Source organism: Capra hircus (genome assembly GCF_001704415.2).
Source record: "Capra hircus breed San Clemente chromosome X unlocalized genomic scaffold, ASM170441v1, whole genome shotgun sequence".
NCBI classification, from domain to species: domain Eukaryota; kingdom Metazoa; phylum Chordata; class Mammalia; order Artiodactyla; family Bovidae; genus Capra; species Capra hircus.
In genome coordinates, this window is record NW_017189516.1 from 59,656,354 (window position 1) to 59,684,116 (window position 27,763).

The window sequence follows — 27,763 nt, forward strand, 5'->3', positions numbered from 1 at the left end:
AGTTGACAGAGAAATAATTCCAGGAACTATTTAGATGGGAGAATAAATATTTCTCCAAATGATCCATGCAGGGTGATCCCACACTAACAGGGACCACACAGACAAGTAACAAGCATGTTTTATGATGCAGCTGGGCCTCCCCCGTGGAAGGTCATCTCTTCATCCAAGTCACAGCACATGGTACTACATCTTGCACGTGGATGCTTTGGGAGACAGATATATCAAGTCACATTCCAGAAAGAATGCTTTAAAAGGGCTCTGTAGAGTCCTTTGGTCTTAGTGAACAACTTTTTTTTCAAGTTATCTTTTTTAAAAATTGTATTTTGTTGAAGTATAATTTATTCACAATGTTGTACTAGTTTCAGGTGTACTGCAAAGTGATCCAGTTATACATATACATATATCCGCTCTTTTTAAAATTCTTTTCCATTATGGTTTATCATGGGATATTAAGTATATTTCCCTATGCTCTACAGTAGGACCTTGTTGTTTATCCACTCTAAAAGGAGAATGGCATTGAAACATATATTATCATATGTGAAACGGATCACCAGTCCAGGTTCGATGCATGAGACAGGGTGCTCGGGGCTGGTGCCCTGGGATGACCCAGAGGGATGGGATGGGGAGGGAGGTGGGAGGGAAGTTCAGGATGGGGAACACATGTACACCCGTGGCGGATTCATGTCAATGTATGGCAAAACCAATACAATATTATAAAGTAATTAGCCTCCAAAAAATGAATTAATTAATTTAAAAAATGTAGGAAAGGCTTAAAAATAAATAAAATAGAGTAGAATTATAAAAAAAAATAAAAGTAATAGTTTACATCTGCTAATCCCAAACTCCCACTGCATCCCTCTCCCACCCCTTGGCAACCACAAGTCTGTTCTCTATGTCTGTGAACCTATTTGTTTCATAGATTGTTTCATTTATGTCATATTTTAGAGTCCACATATAAATGATATCATGGTATTTTTTTCCTATCTGACGTATGGCACTTAGTATGATAATCTCTTAAATCCATGGCACGTGGCATTATTTCATTCTTAATGGCTGTGTAGTAGTTCTTACTGCACACCGTAATGCAGTGCCTGCTGCATGTAAGTGCTCCACAGTGTTCATGAAATTCAATAACCAATAGACTAAGCTGGGTTAACTGACTTTATGCTGCAGACATGAAAGTTAGTTGGCTTCATATAATAGTTGGCTTAGATGTATCTTCAGGTGGCAAAGTGAATACTAAAACAATCAAAATTTTAAAATTTGCCATTTTCATAAACTTTCCTCCCTCCTCAGGTTTCTTTAGGAGTCATCCATCCTAACCAAAGTTTCAAGCAGTAAAGAATTCTCTAAACAGTGTAAGCAAACATGGCTCATCTGTCAGATGCATATTACTTCTTCTTTTGAAGTTAGGTTCTGGTGTACAGAAGAATGGAAACATAGGCCCGGATTGATTCTTTAAACCAGGGCTTGGCAAACTTTGACTGTAAAGGGCCAGATAGTAAATATTTTAGGCTCTGCAGGACATATGGTCACTGCTATTCAACTCTGCTATTGCACAAAGGCAGCCAGAGACAATACGTAAAGGAATGAGCCTGGCCGTGTTCCAATAAAACTTTATTTACAAAAACAGGCAGTGGGCCAGACTTGGCCCATAGCCATAGTTTGCCAGCCCCTGCTCTAAAATATTATTGCCCATGCAAAGCACTCAATGCCTAGGCTTTTTCCTGCTCACCAACTCATCTCATAAAACCAGTTATTGAAATCAATCCAGTAGAAGTCAACTGAAAAATCATCATTTGGGTAGGATTTAGACTTCTCTGCTGCAGAATGTGTTCAAGACATAAAACAGCAGCCTTGCCCAATGATAAACTTAATCAAATGCCAAGGAATCCTGTTTTTCTTGGGGAAAGAGAATGTACTTCTTAGATATGACTGATTGTTACTCATCTTCTTAATTTGAAATATCACCTATAAACTGAAAAATGAGAGGAAACTAGAACCCCACTAACAAATTTTCATAAGGCATCAACACATCTATCAAAAGAAAGTTTTTGAAGAATTATTTGGCTGATTTGTTAAGGGTTAACAAACATCAGCATTTTTCCAGATGAGTGGCTGCATATAAAAATCTGTGGCATGTTGGAGCTCAGAAGTTGGCTAAGTTTGGCTCCCATGCCAAATCTGCTCTTCACCTGTTTTTGTTAATAAAGTTCTACTAGAACCTGGCCATGTCTATCAGTGTACAAATGGTCTCTGGCTGCTTTCTGTACAAAGGCAGAATTGAGTAGTTGCAGCAGAGACCAGGGCAGCAGAAGATGAAATGCTTGGATAGCATCACCGACTCAACAGACATGAACTTGGGCAAACTCCGGCAGACAGTGAGGGACAGGGAGGCCTGGCATGCTGCAGTCCATGGGGTCACAAAGAGTCGGACACAGTTTAGCAACTGAAGAGCAACAGCAGAGACCATATGACCCACAAAGCCTAAAATATTGACCATCTAGCTCTTCACTGAAAAAGTTTGCATCCTCAAAATGGGGGCAAAATGACAAAAGTTCATCTTGGTTACTTTTTGTTTAAAATGTTTTCTTCCATGGACAAGAGAGTCTTGTTTACTTACCCTTATAGATGTGCTTTCATGATGCACAGAGAGAAAATATGGGCTGGCTGAAGTCACACCACCTGGGAAAAATCACAGTGATAACCAGCTAACGAAGTGTTCTTTGGATTGGGATCACTGTCTCTACGATAATAGTTCTGATGGATAGATTTTAAAAGGCCTGCTTTGACTATCAGGACAACTCCTTTGAAAGGGATCCCAGACGTGTCTGCTTCTCTGCTGATGACCTTCTTGCTTCCCACAGCTCCCAACCCTCCCACAATTAGAGAAGAGCTCTGCACGGCTTCCTATGACACCATAACCGTTCACTGGACCTCTGATGATGAATTCAGTGTGGTTTCCTATGAGCTCCAGTACACCATCTTCACCGGACAAGCCAATGTTGTGAGTGAGTATCACACGCCCTATTGATTCCTCTATTGGGTGACTGTTTTCAGATCGATTACATTCCTGAATTTAAATATCAAGGAAAGACAAGGAAGGAGAGAATACAGAGTATTTATTGGCTTGTCTTTCCTGACTAAGAAGATGGTAGCACTCACTTGTACTATACTAGTAAAAACAATAGGCTAAATAGCATTGAAAATTATTGATCTCTAACAAACCATATGGATGAATCTTACAAAAATATTATTAAAGAAATCAGGAGATAAAAGTATCAATGCACTATGAGTATCTATACATGTATAAGTTAAACTATTTTGTTTAGAGATGTACACATGGTCTAAAAACTATAAAAATCAGGATGATGGTTACCTCTGTGATGGGAGGGGAGTAGCACCATTGGGGAAAAATATATGGGAGTTTATGGGGTTAACAGCATGTTCTGGTGGAATTATATGGTTTAGTCATTATATCATACATTTAGTATTATTTACTATATGAGTGTTATTTCGTCATTTTTTTGTTGTTGTTATCAACCTTGGGTCTGTATCACTTTATTTTTTATTTTAATGTTTGTATTATAGTTGATTTACAATGTTGTGTTAATTTCAGGTATACAGGAAAGTGATTCAGTTATATATGTATGTACCCATATTTGTCCTTTAACAGTTTCTTGTCCCATATAGAGTTTTAGAGAATAATGAGTTTAGTTCCCTGTGTTACACAGTAGGTCTTTGTTGATTATCTATTATATATATAGTAGTGGAAATATGCTAATCCCAAACTCCTAATTTATCCCTCCCCTGACCTTTCCCCATGTGTTGCCCCAAATTTGTTTTCAAAGTGTTTTTCTGTTTTATAAATAAGTTCATTTATGCTGTTTTTTTTAGATTCCATAAATAAGTGATACCATATGATACTTATCTTTGTCGGATGTATTTCACTTAGTATGGTCATCCCTAGGTCCATCCATGTTGCTGCAAATGGCATTATTTCATTTTTAATGGCTGAGTAATATTCCACCATATATCTGTACCACATCTTCACTGTGCATTTATCTGTCAATGGACATTCAGGTTGCCTCCATGTCTTCACTATTGTAAATAGTGCCACAGTGAACATTGAGATGCATGTATCTTTTCAAATTATGGTTTTCCGCAGATATGTGCCCAGGAGTGGGGATTGCTGGATCATATGGTAGATCTATATTTAGTTTCTTAAGGAACCTTCATAAAGTTCTTCATAGTGCTTGTACCAATTTTCATTCCCACCAACATTGTAGGAGGGTTCCCTTTTCTCCACATCCTCTGTAGCATTTGATATTTGTAGACTTTTTGATGATGGCCATTCTGACCAAGGTAAGGTGATACCTCACTGTAGTTTTGATTTGTATTTCTCTAATAATGAGTGATGTTGAGCATAGTTTCATGTGTTTTTAGGCCATAGATTATTCTTTTCTTAACTGTTGTGCATAGTTGTTATGATTGAAGGAGACCTGGATTTGAATCCCAGCTTTGGTCCTCACCTCACTAGCACTATCATTTGGGACAAACTATTGAACATCTTCTGAATCTATTTCTTCATCTGTAAGAAGAGGTAATCTTTTAGCTTCACATCATTGAGATACTAAAAGTAAAGGTCTTAGCCCTGTGTTTGCCAGTGTTCAGTTCAGTTCTGTCACTCAGTCGTGTCTGACTCTTTGCGACCCCATGAATCACAGTGCACCAGGCCTCCCTGTCCATCACCATCTCCCGGAGTTCACTCAAACTCACGTCCATCGAGTCGGTGATGCCATCCAGCCATCTCATCCTCTATCATTCCCTTTTCCTCCTGCCCCCAAATCCCTCCCAGCATCAGAGTCTTTTCCAATGAGTCAACTCTTCGCATGAGGTGGCCAAAATACTGGAGTTTCAGCTTTAGCATCATTCCTTCCAAAGAACACCCAGGGCTGACCTCCTTTAGAATGAACTGGTTTGATCTCCTTGCAGTCCAAGGGACTCTCAAGAGTCTTCACCAACACCACAGTTCAAAAGCATCAATTCTTGGGTGCTCAGCTTTCTTCACAGTCCAACTCTCACATCCATACATGACCACTGGAAAAACCATAGCCTTGACTAGATGGACCTTTGTTGGCAAAGTAATGTCTCTGCTTTTGAATATGCTATCTAGGTTGGTCATAACTTTTCTTCCAAGGAGGAAGCGTCTTTTAATTTCATGGCTGCAGTCACCATCTGCAGTGATTTTGGAGCCCCCCAAAATAAAGTCTGACACTGTTTTGACTGTTTCCCCATCTATTTCCCATGAAGTGATGGGGCCAGATGCCATGATCTTTGTTTTCTGAATGTTGAGCTTTAAGCCAATTTTTTCACTCTCCTCTTTCACTTTCATCAAGAGGCTTTTTAGTTCCTCTGCATTTTCTGCCATAAGGGTGGTGTCATCTGCATATCTGAGGCTATTGATATTTCTCCTGGCAATCTTGATTCCAGCTTGTGTGTCTTCCAGTCCAGCGTTTCTCATGGTGTACTCTGCATATAAGTTAAATAAGCTGGGTTACAATATACAGCCTTGACATACTCCTTTTCCTATTTGGAACCAGTCTGTTGTTCCATGTCCAGTTCTAACTGTTGCTTCCTGACCTGCATACAGGTTTCTTAAGAGGCAGGCCAGGTGGTCTGGTATTCCCATCTCTTTCAGAATTTTCCACAGTTTCTTGTGATCCACACAGTCAAAGGCTTTGGCATAGCCAATAAAGCAGAAATAGATGTTTTTCTGGAACTCTCTTGCTTTTTTGATGATCCAGCGGATGTTGGCAATTTGATCTCTGGTTCCTCTGCCTTTTCTAAAACCAGCTTGAACGTCTGGAAGTTCATGATTCACGTATTGCTGAAGCCTGGCTTGGAGAATTTTGAGCATTACTTTACTAGCGTGTGAGATGAGTGCAGTTGTGCAGTAGTTTGAGCATTTTCTTTGGCATTGCCTTTCTTTGGGATTGGAATGAAAACTGACCTTTTCCAGTCCTGTGGCCACTGCTGAGTTTTCCAAATTTGCTGGCATATTGAGTGCAGCACTTTCACAGCATCATCTTTCAGGATTTGAAATAACTCAACTGGAATTCCATCACCTCCACTAGCTTTGTTCGTAGTGATGCTTTCTAAGGCCCACTTGACTTCACATTCCAGGATGTCTGGCCTTAGGTGAGTGAGCATACCATCGTGAATATCTTGGTCATGAAGATCTTTTTTGTACAATTTTTCTGTGTATTCTTGCCACCTCTTCTTAATATCTTCTGCTTCTGTTAGGGCCATACCATTTCTGTCCTTTATTGAGCCCATCTTTGCATGAAATGTTCCCTTGGTATCTCTAATTTTCTTGAAAAGATCTCTAGTCTTTCCCATTCTGTTATTCAGTGTTACTGTTTCTACCAAAATATAGACTAGACTCACTGTCATTATATCTTTTGTCACATGATAAAGGCCAGTCATGCAGTTTGCCAGGATCATCTACGTCAGCTGTCCCCAACCTTTTTGGCACCAGGTACCATTTTTTTGGAGGCCAACCTGCTCACCTTCTGCTGTGTGGCCCAGTTTGTAACAGGCCATGGACCAGTACCAGTCCATGGCCCAAGGGTTGGGGACCCCTGATCTACACAATAGCATTTAACACAGTCTTCACATGAAAGGCCTTCACTGAATGTTGTTTGTTCATCTCTCCTGCCAGTTGAAAAGGCTGTCCTTTGCAGATGTTCTACTGAATGATAAGATCTAAGAGTATAAAACTCTATGGAAAATTAGGAGAAAGAATGCTCCAAAGCTGGCTGTAGCTCCATGTGCCACGAGGCAGACTTTTACTGTCCTAAGTCATGGTTCCTTCACTTGTCATAATAAATTCTAGTTAATTGCCCTCAACTGACTTTCGTGAAGGATAATTAGATACTATCTCTGGAGCTTTTTAATCTTATAAAAAGACTATCCCTAATTAAATTCATACACTCAAATGCAAAATTAATGACAATGTTAATTTTTTTTATTTTTCATTTTTATGAACAGGCTTATGACTGTAGATGTTAACGAATTGCTTGTTGAGACATAGATATGTATTTAATTTTACAATGTTTCCATGTTTTTTCCAAAACGATTTTTAATGCATCATTGACAATCTTCAATTGGAACCTTTTCCCAGCAGCCTATTTTTATTATTGGCAAAAGTCAAAGGATCCATGTCTTCAGGCTTTCATGGCAAAGTAGTTATCTGTATTTAATTTATTTTAGTCATTTTGAAAATATTCATGAAGGTTTTTAGATATATACCATTTGTATTCAGAAGAAGGAAGAGAGCATTCACTTCTTTCCACTCTCGTCGAAGAGACAAAGGGTGTTAAAAGCTGGAATGCAGTCTCTCTAAAGGGTGTCCATTGTTGCGTAATGTTTTATACATAATGTTTTACTGTAAGACAACAGACAGTTGCTCTACAAGGCTCTGAAATCCCAAACATAACTAGGATCTAGTAATGAGCACCATCATGTAGGGAGATGCTTCTGACCCATTGTGAATGAGAGAAAAAAAGTACAAAATCACCTAACTAGACTGTTGCCATATGAACTAATTATCTTCCAAGTTCCACTGTTGTTTTACTACTTCAGGCTGAATTGGAGAAGGTGAGTGTTGGCATCCCATCAAAGATGATTGAAAATGACTTTAGAGAGAAGTACACGTTTTAGTTGGGATAGTTATGCGGGTGTTTCATAAAGTGATGAATAAAACCTGGTCATCAGTCCCGACACAGTGGGGTATCGAGGCAGAGAAGTCTGGTGCTTGGCGCCATATGCAAGAAGTTAAGTGGTGCTGGCACTTGACCAACACCAGCAATGCAATAATGGTGCACTTTGAGGCATCCCACTTGCTCCAGGCCCCACCAGAGAATGGTTGACATAGGACTGCTTTCTTGGCATTTATAATCAACTTCTCAACTATGACCTTGGCAATGGAGGTAAGCCTAAATTTTAAGCGTTAGCATTCATGAAAGCAGACTGTCCCAGGGTCAGGTTATCCAATCACATTTTACTACTCCATAAACATTTTGTTCTTTTAATATTCACAGAAAAAAATTAGTGACCTCTTCAAAATAATCAGGATGGTCAGGGTCCCTTTTTAGTTTGGAAAGGGTTTCTGAAGCATTTAATCTTTTTGTTTTAGGTTAAGACTTCAGACTGTAAGCCAAGTTGCAGTTTGCAGCAATTTCAGACATCTGCTTTACAATGTTGCTGAAAGCATTCCCCCACCACATGAAACCCAGCATTGGGGTTATACAGTGATGTAAAGTTTATTGAAACATTTTTACATTTGCTTTCTTTGACCACAATAGTCATTTTGCTGTGACATATGCAATTAAACAGGAACAGTGTAAATGCACCAACATTGATAGGATTCTCAGTTGATTCTAGTGAATGCTATTATTGTTCGCTTCCACGCCAGACTGCTATTGATAAAGGTCTAGGAATATGAGTGGGTTATCCTAGAACAGAAAAGCTCATTCTTTCACTTTTTAATTTTTATTGAAGTATAGTTGATGTACAGTTTGTGTGAGTTTCAGGTGAACAGCACAGTAATTCAGCTAAACATTTTTTTCAGATTCTTTTCCCTTACACGTTATTGCAAACTATTGAGTAGAGTTCCCTGTGCTCTATAATAGGTCCTTGTTGATTACCTATTTCATATATAGTAGTGTGTGTGTATGTCTGAGTTAATCCCAACTTCCTAATTTGTTCCTCACCATTCCCCTTTGATAACTTTAAGTTTGTTTTCTGTCTGTTGTTTTATTAGTACTGTAATAGTATTATTAAATATCTAAAGTGAGTTATTGGCTTTTTAGGGCCCAGAGCTCAGAATCCAAAGGTGAGTTAGAGGCTTCTTAGGGCCCAGAGCTCAGAATTCAAAATGACCCTTCTTTGGTTGGATCAACATCTGCTGTTTGGTTGTGACACTTGCCTGAAGTGTTGAGTTTGTTACCTCTATGTTCAGGGAAAAGGGAAAATGAGAAAGGATCAAGAGAGATATGTAAGTGGGAGAGTTCCATGTTACTAAGCTACGTGTGGATGTGTACCTCAGTCTTATACAGGTGAGAACTGGTATGAGAATGAGGGGGATGCTGGGGGTGAGGGGTGAATGGGGCCTTAGTTACTCTGGTACATCTCCAAACACTGACACACCACCCTCAGCCTCTTGTCTGAGCCTCACATTACTTCCTTGCTTTATGGCAACTCTGTGAGATATGGAAATGAAAAGAGTAAGAGAAAATTCACAAGGTTTCTCATATATGTGAACATGTATATTTATTTATTTAAAGACTCATTGAAGTGTGGCTGAAAATACTGTGTACCCCAGGTACATATCTTAGGGGGTGAATTTTCATAATTAACATAATTTTTCATAATTTTTAAGTTCTTTGGTGAGATTCATGAACAATGCCGAACTGAAAACTTGGAGATGGTATTTAGTAGGATTCAGAGACAGCTGTTGGGGTGTGAACATCTTGAACTGCTATGCTGATACTTGTGGGTTGGTATGGGTATGCATTTGTGATTTCTTTGTACATTTCATTAGAAACTCACAGAGGTAAGATGAAGTATGGTTAAGGTGTAAGTTGCCTCAAGATCAAAAGAACTAACCCTTTGACTTGCAAATCCCCTGAAAGGGAAGGAGGGGTGGCAAGTTGCGAAGCCCCTCAGGAAGTGGAAGGGCTCGGCCTTCTACTGAGAATTAGTGAAGGAAATTCACCAGAGTCAGGAAACAGCCACGACAGCCCAGTCACCAGGGGGCTGGGGAAAGGTTTGATTAGAGTGGAGATTGATGGGTGGAGAGCGGAGAGACAAGAGTCAGGCCCAGTACCAAAGAGATGTTTTCAGCATTAGCCACAGCTACACAACAAAACGGCTTCCTTTTCCCTCATGTTCTTCCCAGCATCGTAAATCCACAAACTGCTCCTCAAACCACATCCTGCAGCGGGCAGCCAGAGCACTGGCCCTGCTCTGTTCTGGAACCAGCCACACTGGGGATGCAGCAGGTCACAGCCCCTGGTGATGCTTTTGTCAGAGCTCCACTGGGCCCTCAGTTGCCTTTGGGTGCCACATGGCTCCAGGGTTTTTGTAGGAACACATGTCCTGAATCAATTACAACCACACCAGTACTGGGCCACAGACAAGCCCCATAATCATTTTCTTAGCTCTCATGTCCAAAGTTGGGCTGGTGTTGGCCAGTTACTGCTGGTCTCAGTCCTGAACTGGCTGGGCCATTGAGCTGGTCCCTGTGTCTCTGCTCCCACTTGGATGAGCAGACAATCCAGAATGTCCTCCCCATGGTAGAGGCCCAAGAGGGCCACAGACTCTCAAGCGCTTATGATGTCTCCTCTTGCCACTGGTGTGTTGTCACTGCAGCCTCATTCTCTTGGCCAGAGCAGGTCACATAGCCAAATCCAAAGCCAGGAGGTAAAAGACAACATATCCTATCTCTTTAGAAGGAGTAGCCACAAAGTCACTACTTTTACGATGCTGGGAAGAACATGAGGAAAAAGGAAGCCATTTTGTTGTGCAGCTGTGGCTGATGCTGAAAACATCTCTTTGGTACTGGGCCCGACTCTCGTCTCTCCCCTCTCCACCCATCCTGGGCGGGGTGGAGAATGAGAAGCAAAAAAATAGAACCTCCTACATCTCCATTAGTGAGGCCAATGTCTCATACATGATCTGGGTCTGTTCTTACCCTCTGTGAGTCTCAAAATTGATGAGATCCAAGATAGAACGGTAATCATGATGCAAGCCGGGGGGAGGGATGTGTGGTCACTTGCTTTCTTTCCATCCCACAGCACCTAGTAACACATGACCAGGCATGGTGCTTAAGATACTACTGCTCCCATCCACATGGAACAGAATTTGCAAAACAGTCATCTTAGCTGGTCTTTCCACTTAGAGTACATGGTGAGAATATATAGTAATAAATATAGGTTGCTGTCCTTATTGTAGGCAGACACTGAACACTCAAGTTGATTGGTGGCACCTGAAGAAGTCACAAAGCTTTTCATTGGTGATCCCAATAACTGAAAATTTGCCCCATGCTTGCTCCAAAGAACTCACCACGTCTGCTTGGCTTTGCAGGTCTGTGCAACTCTGCCGATAGCTGGATGATCGTGCCCAACATCAAGCAGAACCACTACACGGTCCATGGGCTGCAGAGCGGCACCAAGTACATCTTCATTGTCAAGGCCATCAACCAGGCAGGCAGCCGCAGCAGTGAGCCTGGGAAGTTGAAGACAAACAGTACGTGACATGAACTCAGCAGAACTATCATCTCTAACCTGCTCTCCTTCCAGCTGCCCCTGACCCCCTTCATTTCCCTTTTCTCTGTCCCAGGCATTGCTTACAACCTGAGACAGCAAGCAAAGAGCCAGCATGGAGTCAGGGTTTTTCCATCCAATCCTCTATTCCAAGCCTGGCACAGAGCTAGGACTCTCTGTAAATTGCCAATGGTCTTCTTTTCCATATATATGTGTGTGTGTGCACACTCAAGTCGTGTCTGACTCTTTGTGACCCCATGAACTGTAGCCCACCAGGCTCCTCTGTCCCTGTGATTTCCCAGGCAAGAATACTGGAGTGGCTTGCCATTTCTTCCTACAGGGAATCTTCCCGCCCCAACAGCAGAATCTCAAATTACTAAGTCTTTCTTCAGGTAGCTTCTAGGTCTGTGATTCTCAATCAGAAGTGATTGTGGTCCCCAGAGGGACACTGAGCCACATCTGGAGTCATTTCTGGTTGTTACAGCTGGGTGTTACTGATGTCGAGTGGTTAGATGCCAGGGGTGATGGGAAACTCCCACTGTGTCCAGGATGGTCCCAACAATGAACAGTGAACCGGGCTATGCGTACATGCATCTTGTAACACTGTCATCTCCCACTCTCTCTCTCTCTCTGCCCACATGTGTTTTATTTTATCCTCCTCTTCTTTCTCCACATCTTTTTGGTCTAGAAATATTATGCTATATAATATGGTATTTGTTTGCATAAGACCTCCCAGGAGAAAGTCGATTGGAGTATGTCAACATCACATCATGCTTTAGGGTTGCCAGCCTATCTATAGGAAATACATTTTAAGAAGAACCCTCATTTAACCCAATCTGTGATTTTAGTGGTCAAGTCACTTAATTTTGCTCCACATATCTGTCCTTAAGACATATACTCTTAAATATAAGCTAATTTCTCAAGGGTTCTGCTGGTAGAGAAGGAAATGTCTTTGGAGAATAAGGGGAAAAACGAATACATACTGGAAAAAGCCTGTAACAGCATATGGGAAACCCAAATGAACTTTTTGGCCAACCCAATACATACATTGAGGTTTATTCTGTAGAATGGATCTTTGAAGCTTCTTATTTGTGCCTTATTGGTTTTACTAAAGATAATGTATTCATTTCATATGGACAGGTAATCTTGTACTTCTAGACATGCAATCATTGACCAGATGTTATTAAATTATGTACAAGAGGTTGGTAAACTTCTTCTGTAATGTGCCAAATAGTAACTGTTCTGGGCTGTGCAGGTCAGATGAATTTGGTCACAGGTGTTCAACTCTGGTAGAAAAGCATGGCCTGGCCACGCTTCATTAAAACTTTATTGAAAGACACAGGCAGTGGGCTCAATATGGCCTGCGGGCTGTAGTTTGCCGAACTCTTAGGTATACAGATCTTACAATGCATTGAGTTATTTAGCCAAGTAAATGATTAATTTCTTCTTTGAACTAATCTATCCTCATTAAAGCAAAAGCTTTGAACCTAGACAGAGTAGGTCATAGTTTCCTTGAGAAACATATACACGGCACAAGTGGAATTTGTTCTCTGTGGAGGCAGGGGGTTGGACCTACCACCAGATGGCAAGACCCTGCTCCGTGTATGTGTGGGTCGGGGTGGGAGCTGAGGTAAACATGATGGATCTTGCCATTATAAGGCCAGTCTTTTCAATGGCTGTGACCTGATCTTCCTCACTGGGAGAAGGGTAAGTATAACACAACCCTCATCTTCAGTGATGGCTGCACCTTTATGGAATTCCTTCCTAACCACCCATTAGGGTCCAATTATTTTTAAGGCACATTCTATCATCACCTTTTTCTTTTTTAAAAATTTGATGGAAGTACAGATTTACAATGTTGCTTTAATTTCTGCTGTAAAGTGATTCAGTTATACATGTAGATACATTCATTTCTCATATTCTTTTCCATTATGGTTTATCATACCTTTTAAGCCAATCTATCTTCAGAGTCTTTTTGTCTTAACTGGTGTGATCATTCCTGAGGACCACTTTATTTTTTTTTAATAAGCCAGGCCAAAATTTAAACTACACATGGACTTCAGTAGGTCTTATAGTCTTTGAGAATACCCCTGCCTGCTCAGCACTTGAGCATTTTCTCAGGTCCCCTTTAAGGTTTTCTTTGATATGAACAGAAATCTAAAAATGGGTCAGCAATCTATTGCCCATGGGCCAGATTCAGCTATCTGTTTTTGTAAATAAAGTTTTATTGGCACACAGCACTGCCCATCTGTTCATCCATGTCTCTAGCTGCTGCCATGTTTTGACTGCAGGGTTAAATAGCCCCAGAAGAAACCACACGGCCAGCATAGCTGAAAATAGGAAAATATCTGGCCTCTTACAGAAAAAGTATGCTGGTCCCTGATCTACAAGAAAGAATTTTTGAAGTACCATTGTCATGTTTTTATCCAAGGAGTGATACCCTTTGGCCTTCCTGCATATGACGTAACACACACAATTGCTCCAGGTTCTCTGCCTCAGTTTCTCAGCCAGCATCCTGTATTGCCATAGTCAGACTTACCAGACTGTTTCTGGTGATTGTCTGAGCACTGTGCAGAAGCGGCCTTCCAACACAGCAGTGGAGTTTGAACATCATGGTATTTGCATCACATTGTAATCCATTTCCTGCCTTTAAGTGTCTGGTATGCAACGTGGTTGAATGACAGGATGGCCCCCACACCAGTGTTGAATTTTCAAAGCAGTAACAGTTAATGAGAGGATGGATATTCAGTTGTGATTCAGCCAGAATTTTACAGTTGTTCAATGTTCAAAATGCAAAGATGAATAAATGAGATAGAGAGGACCTTATTATGTCTATAAAGGAACTTTTACATCTATAAATGAACTTGGGACTCAAAAACCCAGGTAGGTAGTAACCTGCCACATTTTCCTCCTGATCTTATGGGCTGAAAAATAGCCCATTTGATCATTATTTTAAGCTCATGAGAATACTGCTCTACTTTGGAACAGTCTCAAAATAATATAAGCCATTAGAACGTTCTGTACATTAAAACCTGCAGTCTTGATGTGTTTGGTTTCTGAGGTCTATTGAGCATGAATTCATCTGAAGCCGGCTGAACAGGGGAATGGTTGAAAATGAAGTCTTGGTTTTCTCCTCCCTTCCAGGATGATGTCGGCCAGCAAATTAACTGTGCTGCTGGTGTGTAGCTGGGATCCCCAGCAAAGCTTGCACCACAGACTCTGCTTAATCCTCACCCAATGTTGTTGAACAGTGAGGGAAGCAACCTTGCACCCACAGCTCAGAGCTGACTGCGAGCTCTCGGAGGCAGGGACATGTTTGTCCTCACTATTTTACTGTCCTTTTTAAAGCTTATTCTGAAAATATGTTCTTGCTGAAGTTAAAATCCACAGTTCTTTTCATCTACCTTTTTTGTGTCTTGTAACCCTGTTTCTAGGCCAGCCATTTAAACTGGACCCCAAATCTGCACATCGAAAGCTAAAGGTGTCCCATGATAACTTGACGGTAGAACGTGATGAGTCGTCATCCAAAAAGAGCCATACGCCAGAGCGCTTCACCAGCCAAGGCAGCTATGGCGTAGCTGGAAACGTGTTCATTGATAGCGGCCGCCATTACTGGGAAGTGGTCATAAGCGGAAGCACATGGTAGGCACTTTGATCGAAGTGTATTCTCTTTCACATTCTCCTCCACCATAGATGATCACAAGATATTGAACACAGCCCCCTGTGCTGCACAGCATGACCTTATTCCCCACCTTCTTATACATAGTAGTTTGTATCTGCCAATCCCAAACTCCTAATTTAGCCTTCCTCTCTCCCTGCTTTGGTTATCACAAGTTTGTTTTTTGTGTCTGTTTGTTTTGTAAATAAGTCCATTTGTGTCATATTTTAGATTCCACACATAAGTGATATCATATGATATTTGTCTGACTTACTCCGCTGAGTATGATCATCTCTGGGTCCATCCATGCTGCTGCAAGTGGCATTATTTCATCCTTTTTTATGGCTGAGTAGTATTCTATTGAGTGTATGTACCACATCTTCTTTATCCATTCAGCTGTTGATGGATATTGTCCTACAATTATATTAAAAAAAAAAAAGCATATCTCATTCTATACTTTGTCAGACCATCAACCCAGCCCAAGGTCCATCTTGAAGAATAATATGCACAAAAGCTTTATCAGTCAGCTGTTGCTATAGTAATGCTACATAATAAACACCCCAAAACTCAGTAGCTTCAGCCAACAATCATTTACTACTGTTCAGTGACACTCACATCTCTGGGATAGCTGATCAAGGCTAATCTCAACTGGGCCTTGCTTAAGCTGCAGGTTGGATCTAGGTCTGTTCCATGGGCTTCTTCATCCTGTTTGGACATGTGGGCTACTCAGGTCATATCCTTCTTGAGGAATCTGAGAGTACAAACCCAATTACACAAGCACATTTCAAACCTCTGCTTGTATCATGTCTTACTAACTTCTCATTGGCCAAAGCCAGTCACACAGCCAGGCTCAAGGCCAGTGGTACAGGGAAGTATATTCCTCCCATGGAGTTGAGAGGAGAGAGTGGATATGTACTAAGCAATCATTTAATCTACCATTCAGCCAATAAGAAAAATAACTCATTTTAACTCCATCCATTTTTTTTTATTTTTTATTTTTTTTTTTAAATTTTAAAATCTTTAATTCTTACATGCGTTCCCAAACATGAACCCCCCTCCCACCTCCCTCCCCACAACATCTCTCTGGGTCATCCATTTTTTATTTGTAGCAAGACTTGAGCCCCAGTTCCTGGGAAGGCTAGTATGCTAATACTGCCCTTTCATGCCTTAAAGCATGGGTCAGCCAACTACAGCCAAACCTGGCCCACTGTGTCTTCTTATAAATAAGCTATTTATGGGAACACGGCCAGGCCCATTCTTTTCCATATTATCTATGGCTACCTTTGACCCACACAGCAGAGTTGATTAGGTAAGACAAAATTCTGTGGTCCACAAGGCCAAAATATTAGCTTTCTGGCCTTTACAGAGAAAACTCACCAATTCCTACTTTAATTCCTGTTCTTCATCACTGAAGTTAGTTTCTGTTGCCTTGTATGTTTTGTGACTCTAAACTGGGCCCATCAGTGCTTGTGGGGGAAGCAGTGATCCTCGGCCAAGACTCATTTCAAAGTGTTCCTTTAGGTCCAGCCCAGTGACTTGAGCTCACTGAGTTCTCTAAGCCCAAGGGGTAGAGGTCAGGGCAGTGGACATGGGAATTAGTGAACTCTGCCAAGTTCACCTTACAAAACTGACCTTGCCCGTTCCACAGCCACAAACTGTACCTCATACCCTGCCCTCCTGTCTCATAGATGGCCACTTAAATAGCTCCCTTTATGAACAATTATAATTTTTACTAACCAGCCTTTATCTGGCACAACTTTGTGCCAGGCACTGGCCTAAGCATTTTACAAATGGTAGCTCATTTATTGATCCTAACAGTCCCAGAAATGTAAGTACTAATATCCCATTTTACAGATGAACTGACTGAGGCCCAAGGTCACACAGCTCATAGGTGCAATCAGCGTACAAGCTGTTAACCAAAGGTCCACAAATGTTGTCTGTAAAGGGCCAGAGAGCCAGTATTTTTGGTTTTCAGGCCAGATGATTTTCTCCCAACTGGTCACCTCTACTGTTGTGGGGGAAAAGCAGCCATAGACCACACATTCACGAATGGGTGCAAATAAAACTTTATAAAAACAAACTGAGGGCCAGATTTGGTAAAATGCTACAGCCACTATGGAAACCAGTATGGAATTTCCTTAAAAAACAAAAAACTAATAAAAATAAAAGTACTACATGATCCAGCAATCCCACCCCTGGGCATATATCCAGAGAAAAGCATGCTTTGAAAAAATACATGTACCCCAAAGTACACAGCAGTGCTATTCACAATAGCCAAGACATGGAAGCCACCTAAAGGTCTATCAACAGAATAAAGAAGATGTGGTATATATACACAATGGAATATTACTCAGCTATAAAAAGAGTGAAACAATGCCATTCACAGCAGTGTGAATGGACCTAGAGATGATCATGGTAACAGAAAGACAAATACCACGTGATAGCACTTACATGTGGAATCGAAAATATGATACAAGTGAACTTATCTAAGAAGCAGAAACAGACTCAGGTAGAAAACAGGCTTATGGTTGCCAGGGAAGGAGGGGATGGGATGGACTAGGAGTTGGGGACTAGCAGATGCAAACTATTACATATAGAATAGATAAACAATAAGATCCTATTGTATAGCATTGGGAACTATATTCAATATCCTATAATAATTAGTCATAAAAAGAATAATGAAATAATGCCATTTGCAGCAACATGGATGGACCTAGAGATTATCATACTAAGTGAAATCAGACAGAGAAAGACCAATATATGATATCACTTATATGTGGAATCTAAAAAGATGATACAAGTGAACTTCTTTACAAAACAGAAATAGAGTCACATATATAGAAAACAGATTTATGGTTATCAGGGACAAAGGAGGGGAGGGTTAAATTGGGCAATTGGGATTGACACATACATATTATTATACTATATATAAAACAAACAACTAATAAAGACCTATGGTATAGCACAGGGAACTCTACTCAATACTCTGTAATGACCTATATGGGAAAAGAGTCTAAAAAAGAGCGGATACGTGTATGTGCTAAGTTGCTTCAGTCATGTCTGACTCTGTGCAACGCTATGGACCAGAGCCCACCAGTCTCTTGGGTCCATGGGATTCCCCAGGCAAGAATACTGGAGTGCGTTGACATGTCCTCCTCCAGGGGATCTTCCCAAGGTATGTGTATTATGGATAACTGATTCACTTTGTTGTATACCTGAAACTAACACAACATTGTCAAATCAGCGGCTCCAAGAGAAATTTTTTGAAAATATATCCTGTAATAAACCATAAAGGAAAACAAATACACTTTAAGGCTTACTGTGGTGAATAAGTGATAGTTGAATCTTTGCTTTAAAAAAAAAACTCTAAAACTGAAAACTGCCTAACTTGCAGATGATGAGTATGGTAACAGTATTTTTTTTGAGATAAAGATGCTAAAACACTTATTTTACAAAAAAGAAACCTTTCAGTTCAAGTCTATGCAAATAACGTAGTATGTCTAAGTCCTTTACAGTGTTGATACACATTCATAAGCTTGGGTGTTGGCTTTTTCCAAACAACGGTTTGCATATTAGCCAAGCAAGTAGGTTTTTTCCCCTCTTGTGACCCTCAAGGTTCTCTTTGCTCAGAACATTCCTGTTTCAACATCCCTCTGAAGGATGAAGGACAGATCCTCCCCCTATATTTGGCTCTGGTCCAGGCTGGCATTTACAATGTGTAGCTGCACTGGGGCAAGATAAAAGCCCAAAGGAAAATACAGTTAATTTTTGCAGGTGCAAAAGAGCAAACATTTCTAGTTAATTAACGGGCTCTGTTAATCTGGGACAGAATCCAGTGTCTAAATAATTACAACCCCCTTAATAATTACTTATGATAAATGATACCTGATCATTATGATCTCATCCCCATTGACGAATGGTGTGGGGAATTCCACCACACCACTTCAGTTATACAAACACAGATCAGCATTACCTTGAAAACACCAGATGTCAAAACCAACTCGTGAGGCAGGGGGAAAATATTCTCACATTAATTGCCACACTTCACATCTTTACAAACTCGTGTCCGTTTCAGAAAATTCTCACGTAGAAAGTAGTTTAACATTTCCTGGGAGGTGTAACGAGGAAAGGGTGACCTTTACTATCAAACGCCTGTAATACTTTGATTTGCAACATCTAATAATGCATGTATTTTCTTGTGAAGTATAGTGCTGACTTGAAATTTACTTGTATGTTATAATCCATGCTATGGGGCGTGTTAACATTGCTCTGAGAAACATCATTTTATACTTTTTGAATTCTCTGAGTCTCACTGCATACCTTAATGGAACATTGCCTTCCGCCTGCACCTTTCAAGCTCACTGGAAATATGCACATAATTTTACAGATTAATGATAATATAATGGTATTTCCCGTTGCTTAATGGACTAGACACGTAGTTATTTTCTTATTCTAATACTGTTAATGTGCTCTTGGTATTTTAGGAAATGGTGTTAACTAAATGTGGGTTCACGCACAGATTACAGGAACCCAACTTAAGAGGGAAGGGGCGAGAGTCTAGATTTTGCTCATTTTAGCCTTCTCTTGGTTTTCTCATTTGCTAAATGAAGTCAGTCATACTTGCCACAGCTACTCCATAGGGGGTTCAGTTAAGGTTCAAATGGTAAAGGAATGTCAAAAGTTCTTTACTAAAAAATAAAAATGGTGTACAGCAGCAAGAAGGAAACAATACAGAAATGTGGCTATTTTGTGATGCAAATGCAAGTTTCAAATTATCTGAAAAGGGAAATGGTGTCTGCCAGGACAGATAGAATGTCTTGCGGGAGAATACTGAAAAGTGCAAAACAAAAACATTTCCAAAGTGTCTGTTAGGGTTCAGAGAAAAAGAAAAGTCTTTTCCTAGGTCCACCAAGGAGAAAGAGGGCCAAGGCTTCTGGGAGCCTGCTACTCCTCTCCTGGAAGGCAGAAAGCTATTCATAGCCCAGAGGCAAGGTACACCCAGGAGTCTGCCCAGAAACTTCCACAGACCTCACGTGTGCTGTCTACTGTCTGGAAAAGAGTGTTTCGCCTTCTCTTAGAACTTCTGGATCTTGTGCACGGGTTTGAGTGGCAGAATCTGACCAGGACTCCATATTGGAAAGAGGATTCTGGGAAATGCAGCCCCAGGAGTGTCCCTAAAATGCCGAACAGAATTGACGAGGGTGAAGTGCAGAGGTTTGACAGCACACAGGCTGGTACCCAATGCTTACCAGAGGATCAGTTCCATCCTCTCTTAATTCAGTCATGGTGTGTTTTCTTTTTTGAACACATCACTCTTAAAGTGATTATATTCTAAATCCAGCACATGATGTTTGAAAGAATGTCATTATGTCAAAGACCAGTGAAGTTTTTCTCTCTATGGCAGTAAGGTACCATATGTCAACATCCAGTTAGACTGATTTCTACTGTAACATGTTAAGAATTGAACTCTGAATCACTCACTATTTATTAAGAATGATGGGTTTTGCTTATCTTGTTGTTTAGTTGCTAAGTAGCGTCCAACTCTTTTGCAGCTACAGCCCACCAGGCTCCTCTGTTTTTGGGAGTTCTCCAGGCAAGAGTACTGGGGTGGGTTGCCATTTCCTCCTTCAGGGGACCTTCCCAACCCAGGGATTGAACCCACATCTCCTGCATTAACAGGCATATTCTTTATCACTGGGAAGCCCTTGCTTATCTTAATAACTGAGAAATACTGCATTATGGAGGCATGTTTCAGCAGGCTGAAAAGAGATTAAGAAGCTTAGAACACTGTGGAAAGAATTTAGAACTTTTTCTTTTGAGCAGTGAGAGAACATTTAGATTAACTAGGACATCTACCAGCTCAGAGACATTCAGGATGTTTGTAAATATAGTAGGAAATAAAACCAAAAGGGCTCCTCTGGTGAGAAAAGGCATTAGGGAGTTTTGTTTAAGTCATGTGGCCTTTTAAATCATCCTCGGGTCAAATTCCTATTCTGGTAGTTATTAGTCATGTGTCATTGAGCAAAGATCATAAAATAACAATTACTGGCTATTCTATGCTAGGTTTTAGGCCCAGGATCTTAACACATATTCTTTTCTTAACTCCTCAAAATAACTCTGAGACACAATGACAGTCATTGTCCCTGTGTTGCAGATGAGAAAACTGAGGCTGGGAGATGGCAAAGAACCTATCCCCATAAATGAAACTTATTTTCCATGCTTGCCTTGTGAAGTCATGGAAGATGATAGGCAAGATGTCAGTTGAAAAATTCAAAGAAGGTCAGAAGATCTTTAGAAGGTCAGAAGAAGTCTAGGGCTGTGCTGTCCAAGATGGTAGCCTGGGCCACATGCAGCTCTTGAAACTAACTTGACTATAATTAACTCAATTCCTCAGTCTCACCAGCCACAGTTCAAGTGCCCAATAGCTACATGCAGCATGTGGCTACCATATTGAACAGAGCAGAACATGTCAGTCACTGCAGAAAGTTCTACTGGATGCCACTGGTCTCAAGAATCTACTGCATGGGTCTTCATGAATATAAAAAAAAAGACAGCCAAATACAAAGTTCTAATTCTCTCATAACATCTGCACTGTAAATAGGAATTTGAGTCAATATAATGGCCCTTTTCTGCCAACTCTTATGTCCAGAAGGGAAGAAGATGGGGAAGAGGGGTCAGGGATCTTGCCCAAGCTTTCACTAAAGAGTGAACAGGGATGACAGGGATCACAGAAAGGATTTCATGTATGTGTGCAGTGTGGCTCATGGTTCTCATCATTGCTCTTTTGCGTCCGCAGGTACGCCATTGGCCTTGCATACAAGTCAGCCCCAAAGCACGAGTGGATTGGCAAGAACTCTGCTTCCTGGGTGCTGTGCCGCTGCCACAATACCTGGGTGGTAAGACACAACAGCAAGGAGATTCCCATCGAGCCAGCCCCCCACCTCCGGCGCGTCGGCATTCTGCTAGACTACGATAATGGCTCCATTGCTTTCTATGATGCCTTGAACTCCATCCACCTCTACACTTTCGACATCACATTCTCGCAGCCCGTGTGCCCCACCTTCACTGTGTGGAACAAATGTCTGACCATCATAACAGGCCTTCCCATCCCCGACCATCTAGACTGTACAGAGCAGCTGCCCTGAGCACGTGGAGCTGGTTTCTGGGGGATATAAAGGGTGGTGGCCACCATTTTGGGGACTGAGAAAGCACAGACTTCCAAAATGTGGTTAACTCTCACAACAAGCATCCAGAAATCAGCTAAGATAGGATTCCCAATGGGCGATTCCCCCCTTTCACTGTGTTTTGTATTAAGTACAGGCTTTAATAATTTCTTCACCCTGTTTTTGTATTTACAGGAAAATTTATAGATTATTTATAATAGGAACATAACCGGGGATTACAACTCTTAGGAATTCTCTGGTTTTGCACATTAGGAGGCCCGTTAGTTTTATCAGTTCTTGACAACCTTTATTTTCAGCACAAGTCTCTGAGCTTGAGAAACAAGATCTTTTGTAGTTTGTGTTTCTCCACCTTCTCACATCCTCTTTCCTACAGATCTCATGGCAGGTCCTGTCACACCAACACTGTGTAACAATATGCCACTATTTTCAAACTAAAAAAAAAATAGTTTTGAACCTAGTAGGGAAGTCAGCAGGCTTTCTGACTGGTTTCTTGTGAAGCATTCTGCGATGTCAGAAGGATTTATGGATCAAGTAGCATGGAGAGAGCAACAGACAGGAGGGAAAGACTTGACTTGGGAGCCGGGGATCTGCTAATGCAAAACCTGTAATTACCCTTCCATGGCTGGTAGGATGATGCTGGGAGAACACGAACAATGAGATTGCAATTGAAAAAATTCACCTTGAATCCTACTGATGATTCAAAAATTCAGGCCGATTTGTGTTTTCTCGGAAGTGGAATTCTGTGTCACAATAGAAATCTATTTCCTTCTTCCTTTTACTAGTTTCTTTAGGCCTGTGAAGTTTCTCCAGTATGTTTACTACCTGTCCTGTGTCCCACTCCCCCTGAATAATTTTTGTCACTGGGGCTAAGGAAATAAACATTTTCTGTCACAAATGGCAGCACCGCTTTGGATCAGTTTTGCTCTCTAGGACATCAACATATGGCCCCAACCGCCAATACCACATCCAACCAAAAACCATTTGTATTTATGAGTTGGTAATGACAAGGGACATTGCATAAAGTACTCTTCTCTAGTATATGTGCTTCAGAAGTTATAATAAACAGACCTTTAAACACATCTCGAAAGATGTAGAAGTCCCTCTATATTCTAGTATAGTTAAATAGAGTTGTAAGAAAACAAACAAACAAAAAACAAACAAAAAAAAATCAAACTCTCTATTCTCACTTTGGAACCTGCTAGTAGAACCTGCTAATGTCATGTCAGATACAATGCTCAGTGTGCTGACCTAAGACATTGGAGTGGTCCATGACATAAGGCTCTTTTGCCTTCCCTGGTGGCTCAGTGGTAAAGACTCCACCTGCAGTGCGGAAGAGCCAGGTTCGATCCCTGGGTCAGGAAGATTCCCTAGAGAAGGGAATGGCAACCCATTCCAGTATTCTCGCCTAGAGAATCCCATGGACAGAGGAGCCTAGCGGGCTACAGTCCATGGTGTCATGACTGATACTTTCACACTAAGCCATCCTTGGACTCGAACCAGGAATCTGGCAGTGGTTCTACCTTGATGAAGGGCATGACATCTCTCAACCATTTCATTTGCTAAAATATTTATCTGGGCTGCTGGGGTGGCCGTTTTGACAGACTGGGGGATTTAGACACTGTTTTTATTGGTTTTGTTTTTGAGCAAATCAACCAATTGTTTCAGCATCGCATTATGTGATCATGAGTCTGGGTTTCAGGGGCAGCTTCCCCAGGGCTTCTGCCTCTACACTGGCAGATGCACTCCTTTTTCTTAACAGATAGATTCTATATATTTACTATATTATTTATACCCAGATGAATATTTTGATAGTGACTTAGAACAATTTCACATCTAAAAGATGGATGCCTCAATGGAAAAAAAAATTAATCTCTGCCAACTTAATGGAATTTTTTCTTTTTACAATAGAAAAACAATGTTCATTAGGCTTCCCTGAATAAACCAAAAGGGTTGGCTTAATAATTTTTACAAACTTTTTTGGTAGCTAAATAATGGATATTTTCATGCACTTTGTACACTAACAGGTTTTAAATAAAAGGGTCTAAAACTCAGCTTCTGAGATTTTTTAAATCATGGTCTCCAGGTACAATAAATGCTCCAGTTTGCCTTATGATGTTAATCTAAAGCATTTATGAGGACAATATTGCCACAAATTATAATGCTTTTTCAGTATAAAAAAGTTACTACTCCAGTTTTCACTGCAAGCCATTTAGGTTATGTTTTGGCTATTTTTATAAGGACAAGGGATTATGTTATCATTTTGTTGTGGAAGTCTCACTCTTTGCTAACTTAAAAACATTGTGGATTGTAGCGATTACTATTTCCATGTTGTCATATTTACTGGAAAATATGTATATGATGAAAGGCCACAGTGTTTACTTTCATTACTGTAATGATGTAGACAAATTTTCCATGTGGATTTTTTTTTTGAAAGTCTGAAAAATATATGCTATCAACATTTGTTGCAGTAGAATTCTTTAAAAGGATTGGGGGCACGGCATTTTGTTTTTGAGGTTCTTACTTCACAGAAAGAATCACAATACAGGGGAAAAAGAGCTGGCAGTGCCAGTTAAATTAATACACAAAATTGATGCAACGCCGACCAAGGCTGCCGGGTCCAACATCGTGAGTGTGTGAACGCTGCTGGCACCATCTTGAAATGCTCAGTAATGCCTGGATGAGGGGTTCTACATTTTCATTTAGCACTGGGCCTCGCAAATTATGTAGCCAGTCCTCAAAACTGAACTCTGAAACATGGTACCTCTCTCCTTCTGATGGATAGAAATGAAGAACCCTGAATCCACTGTCACAAGTGACTGGCCATATAATTCAAGTGGAAATCTACGTGGATTAAAATGGAGAGTGGGCTTGGGTGAAGATTTTCTTTCTGGCTTTAAAAGAAAGTGACTTCAAAAACTGCACATGTTGATGAGAGTTTCTGCTGGAGAAGAGGCAAAGGCCTGAGGACCAAAAGGCATTTTATTATGGTACTGAGATCTCAAGACTTTCTGAGGAACCAAACCAGTGCTCCCCAGTGAACATGGAATTCCATTTCGGCTCCAGGCACATCGGCAGTGCCTGCAGAAACACACGTATGCTCGCGTACATGTGCTTTTGGTGTTGGGAACCAAGTGATCTGCTCTCCCCTTATAAAATGTCTTTAAAAAAAAAGGATACAAAGATGGTAATGGGGATGGGAGAATGTTTTTAAAATAGTGCTTCTGAACATGGGGGCAATCTGGCAGTGTCTGGAGTCATGTTGGTTTGGCGCAACTTGTGAAAGGTGCCCCCGGCATCTAGTGGGTAGAGACCAGAAATGCTGCTCAACATCCTATGGTGTACAGCACAGCCCCCATGACAAAGGATTATCTGGCCCAAAATATCAATAGTGCCACAAACAAGAAGCTCTTACTATTCTTTAAGCAAAACTCTCAACAATTTTTTTTTTCACTTGTGATTGATTCAATGCCTGGTATATCAAAAAAGAAACCAGGCACCAAAACCTTCACCTTTAAAAAAATATTTACAAAATTGTTCAGAAAATCTGAAAGGCAATGCAAGCCTTTGTAAATGGGAACCCACTGACAAGTGTCACAAAGATGGGGATGTGATTTGCTTGGTCGGGAAATGAAAGTCTCTGTATGCTGCTCTTTTCACCCGAACAAGTTCAGTTCCTGGTACTTGAGTCATGCTGTCACACCCTCAGCCCAAGCTCTCCATTGCTGTTGCTTTCTGGTTTAAAATAAAATCATTTTTGTGGTTCCCACGCCCTCTGTCTCTGCCTATGTCTTTTGCTTTGTTACCAAGGCATGTTTTCACCTTCACTGTTTCTACACATACTTATTCAACTTCTGCTAATCCTTCTACCACTTTGCAACATATAATCCATTTTCTTTTATGCCTGAAACATTCCAGTGTCCACCATCCAGCCTCTCCGTAATCAAAATACAGGTAATTGACAAGACGCAAAATAGTATTCTCCCCTCCCCCCGGGAATTTAAAGACACAGTAAGAGAAAACCTGTACAGGAGCAGAGATCAGAAGAATGGCTTGGTTTCTAGACTTCCAGAGCGGGTGGAGAAGAGGAGGGGATGGAGGATGTAAATGGATGGGTGAGGGTCTTGACAGCATGGTCTGGAACCACCCCAGCAGTTGGTTCATAAATCTATCCCCAAACCCCTCCCCTGGCTAACAGGAATTGACTTTCATAAGAAACGCAAGCCTTTTGGACCTGAGTCAGCACTCCGAAGGCTTGGTCATGGGTCCAAGGCATAAACGGCACCTGTACACTTGTTACATGTGCCAGCCCTACCTACCCCAGACCCACCCACCAGACAGAACCTGCAGGGCTGGGATCCAGCCCTCCAGGAGATTCTGCTACAAGCAGACGCATGAAGTGCCACTCTAGGGGGCTTTCTTCAGTCTCATATCCCGTAGAAACATGCACATAGAGCCTGAAACACCGTCTCAAGGTCATATGCTTTAGAGGCCCCATGATGGAGCACACTGACTTTAATCTGGCTGAATATGAAAATCTTGTCCTCGCCTGCCAATTTAGCAGACATAACAGATGTGGGTGAGATCCCTGGGTCAGGAAGATCCCCTGGAGGAGGGAATGGCAACCCACTCCAGTATTCTTGTCTGGAGAATCCCATGGACAGAGGAACCTGGCGGGCTACCATCCGTGGGGTTTCAAAGAGTCAGACATGACTGAAGCAACTTAGCACACATGCACACTGCTACCTCTTAGACAAGGATGTGTGTGTGTGATAGTCACTCGTGTCTAACTCTTTGCAGCCCCATAGACTGTAGCCCACCAAGCTCCTCTGTCCATGGAATTCTCCAGCCAAGAGTAAGTGATTGATTCAAAAAGCTAAATAAAAGTGAAAGTCACTCAGTCGTGTCTGACTCTTTGTGACCCCGTGGACTGTAGCCCGTCAGGCTCCTCTGTCCATGGGATTCTTCAGGCAAGAATACTGGAGTGGGTTGCCAGTTTCTTCTCCATGGGATCTTCCCAACCCAGGGGTCAAACACAGGTCTTCCACTTTGCAGGCAGACTCTTTACTGACTCAGCCACCAGGGAAGCCCTTTTTTAGCTCCAGGTCTGAAGACTTCCCAGCTTATCCTATGGGCCTCAACGCCAAGAACCACAAATTGCAAATTTAATAGGTGATTTTGTATCAAGAGGTCAATTATGAAACACCTGCTGTGTGCTAAGTCACTCAGTTGTATCTGACTCTGCGACCCCATGAACTGTAGCCCACCAGGCTCCTCTGTCCATGGAATTCTCCAGCCAAGAATACTGGAGTGGGTTGCCATTCCCTCCTCCAGGGAATCTTCCTGACCCAGGGATCAAACCCAGGTCTCCCACATTGCAGGAAGATTCGTTACCATCTGAGCCACCAGGGAAGCCCACGAAGCACCTAGAATTTTTCAATTAAAAGAATATATTCTCTGGGTTCAGATATGGCTCAGATCGTGTTAACATTTTTTTTCTATTGTGGGTTTTGACTTTTTCCCCTAGAAACTGGATTTATTTGATGTACCCAAGTCTTAAGTTTCTCAATAAAGAAAAAAAAAAACTCCATTAA

General features: G+C 41.2%; 1 protein-coding gene across 4 annotated transcripts in view; it reads left to right on the plus strand.

Moving 5' to 3' along the window:
* Nucleotides 1-25,938, plus strand: part of MID1 (midline 1) — a 415,869-nt gene extending 389,931 nt beyond the window's left edge. For all 4 annotated transcript variants that reach the window (XM_005701122.3, XM_018043818.1, XM_018043817.1 and 1 more), the window contains exons 7-10: nt 2,868-3,011; nt 11,152-11,313; nt 14,765-14,972; nt 21,785-25,938. In XM_005701122.3, the coding sequence (XP_005701179.1) occupies nt 2,868-3,011; nt 11,152-11,313; nt 14,765-14,972; nt 21,785-22,133 (863 nt within the window). In that variant the 3' untranslated portion in view covers nt 22,134-25,938. The remainder of the gene's footprint in view (nt 1-2,867; nt 3,012-11,151; nt 11,314-14,764; nt 14,973-21,784) is intronic.
* The last annotated feature ends 1,825 nt before the right edge of the window (nt 25,939-27,763 follow it).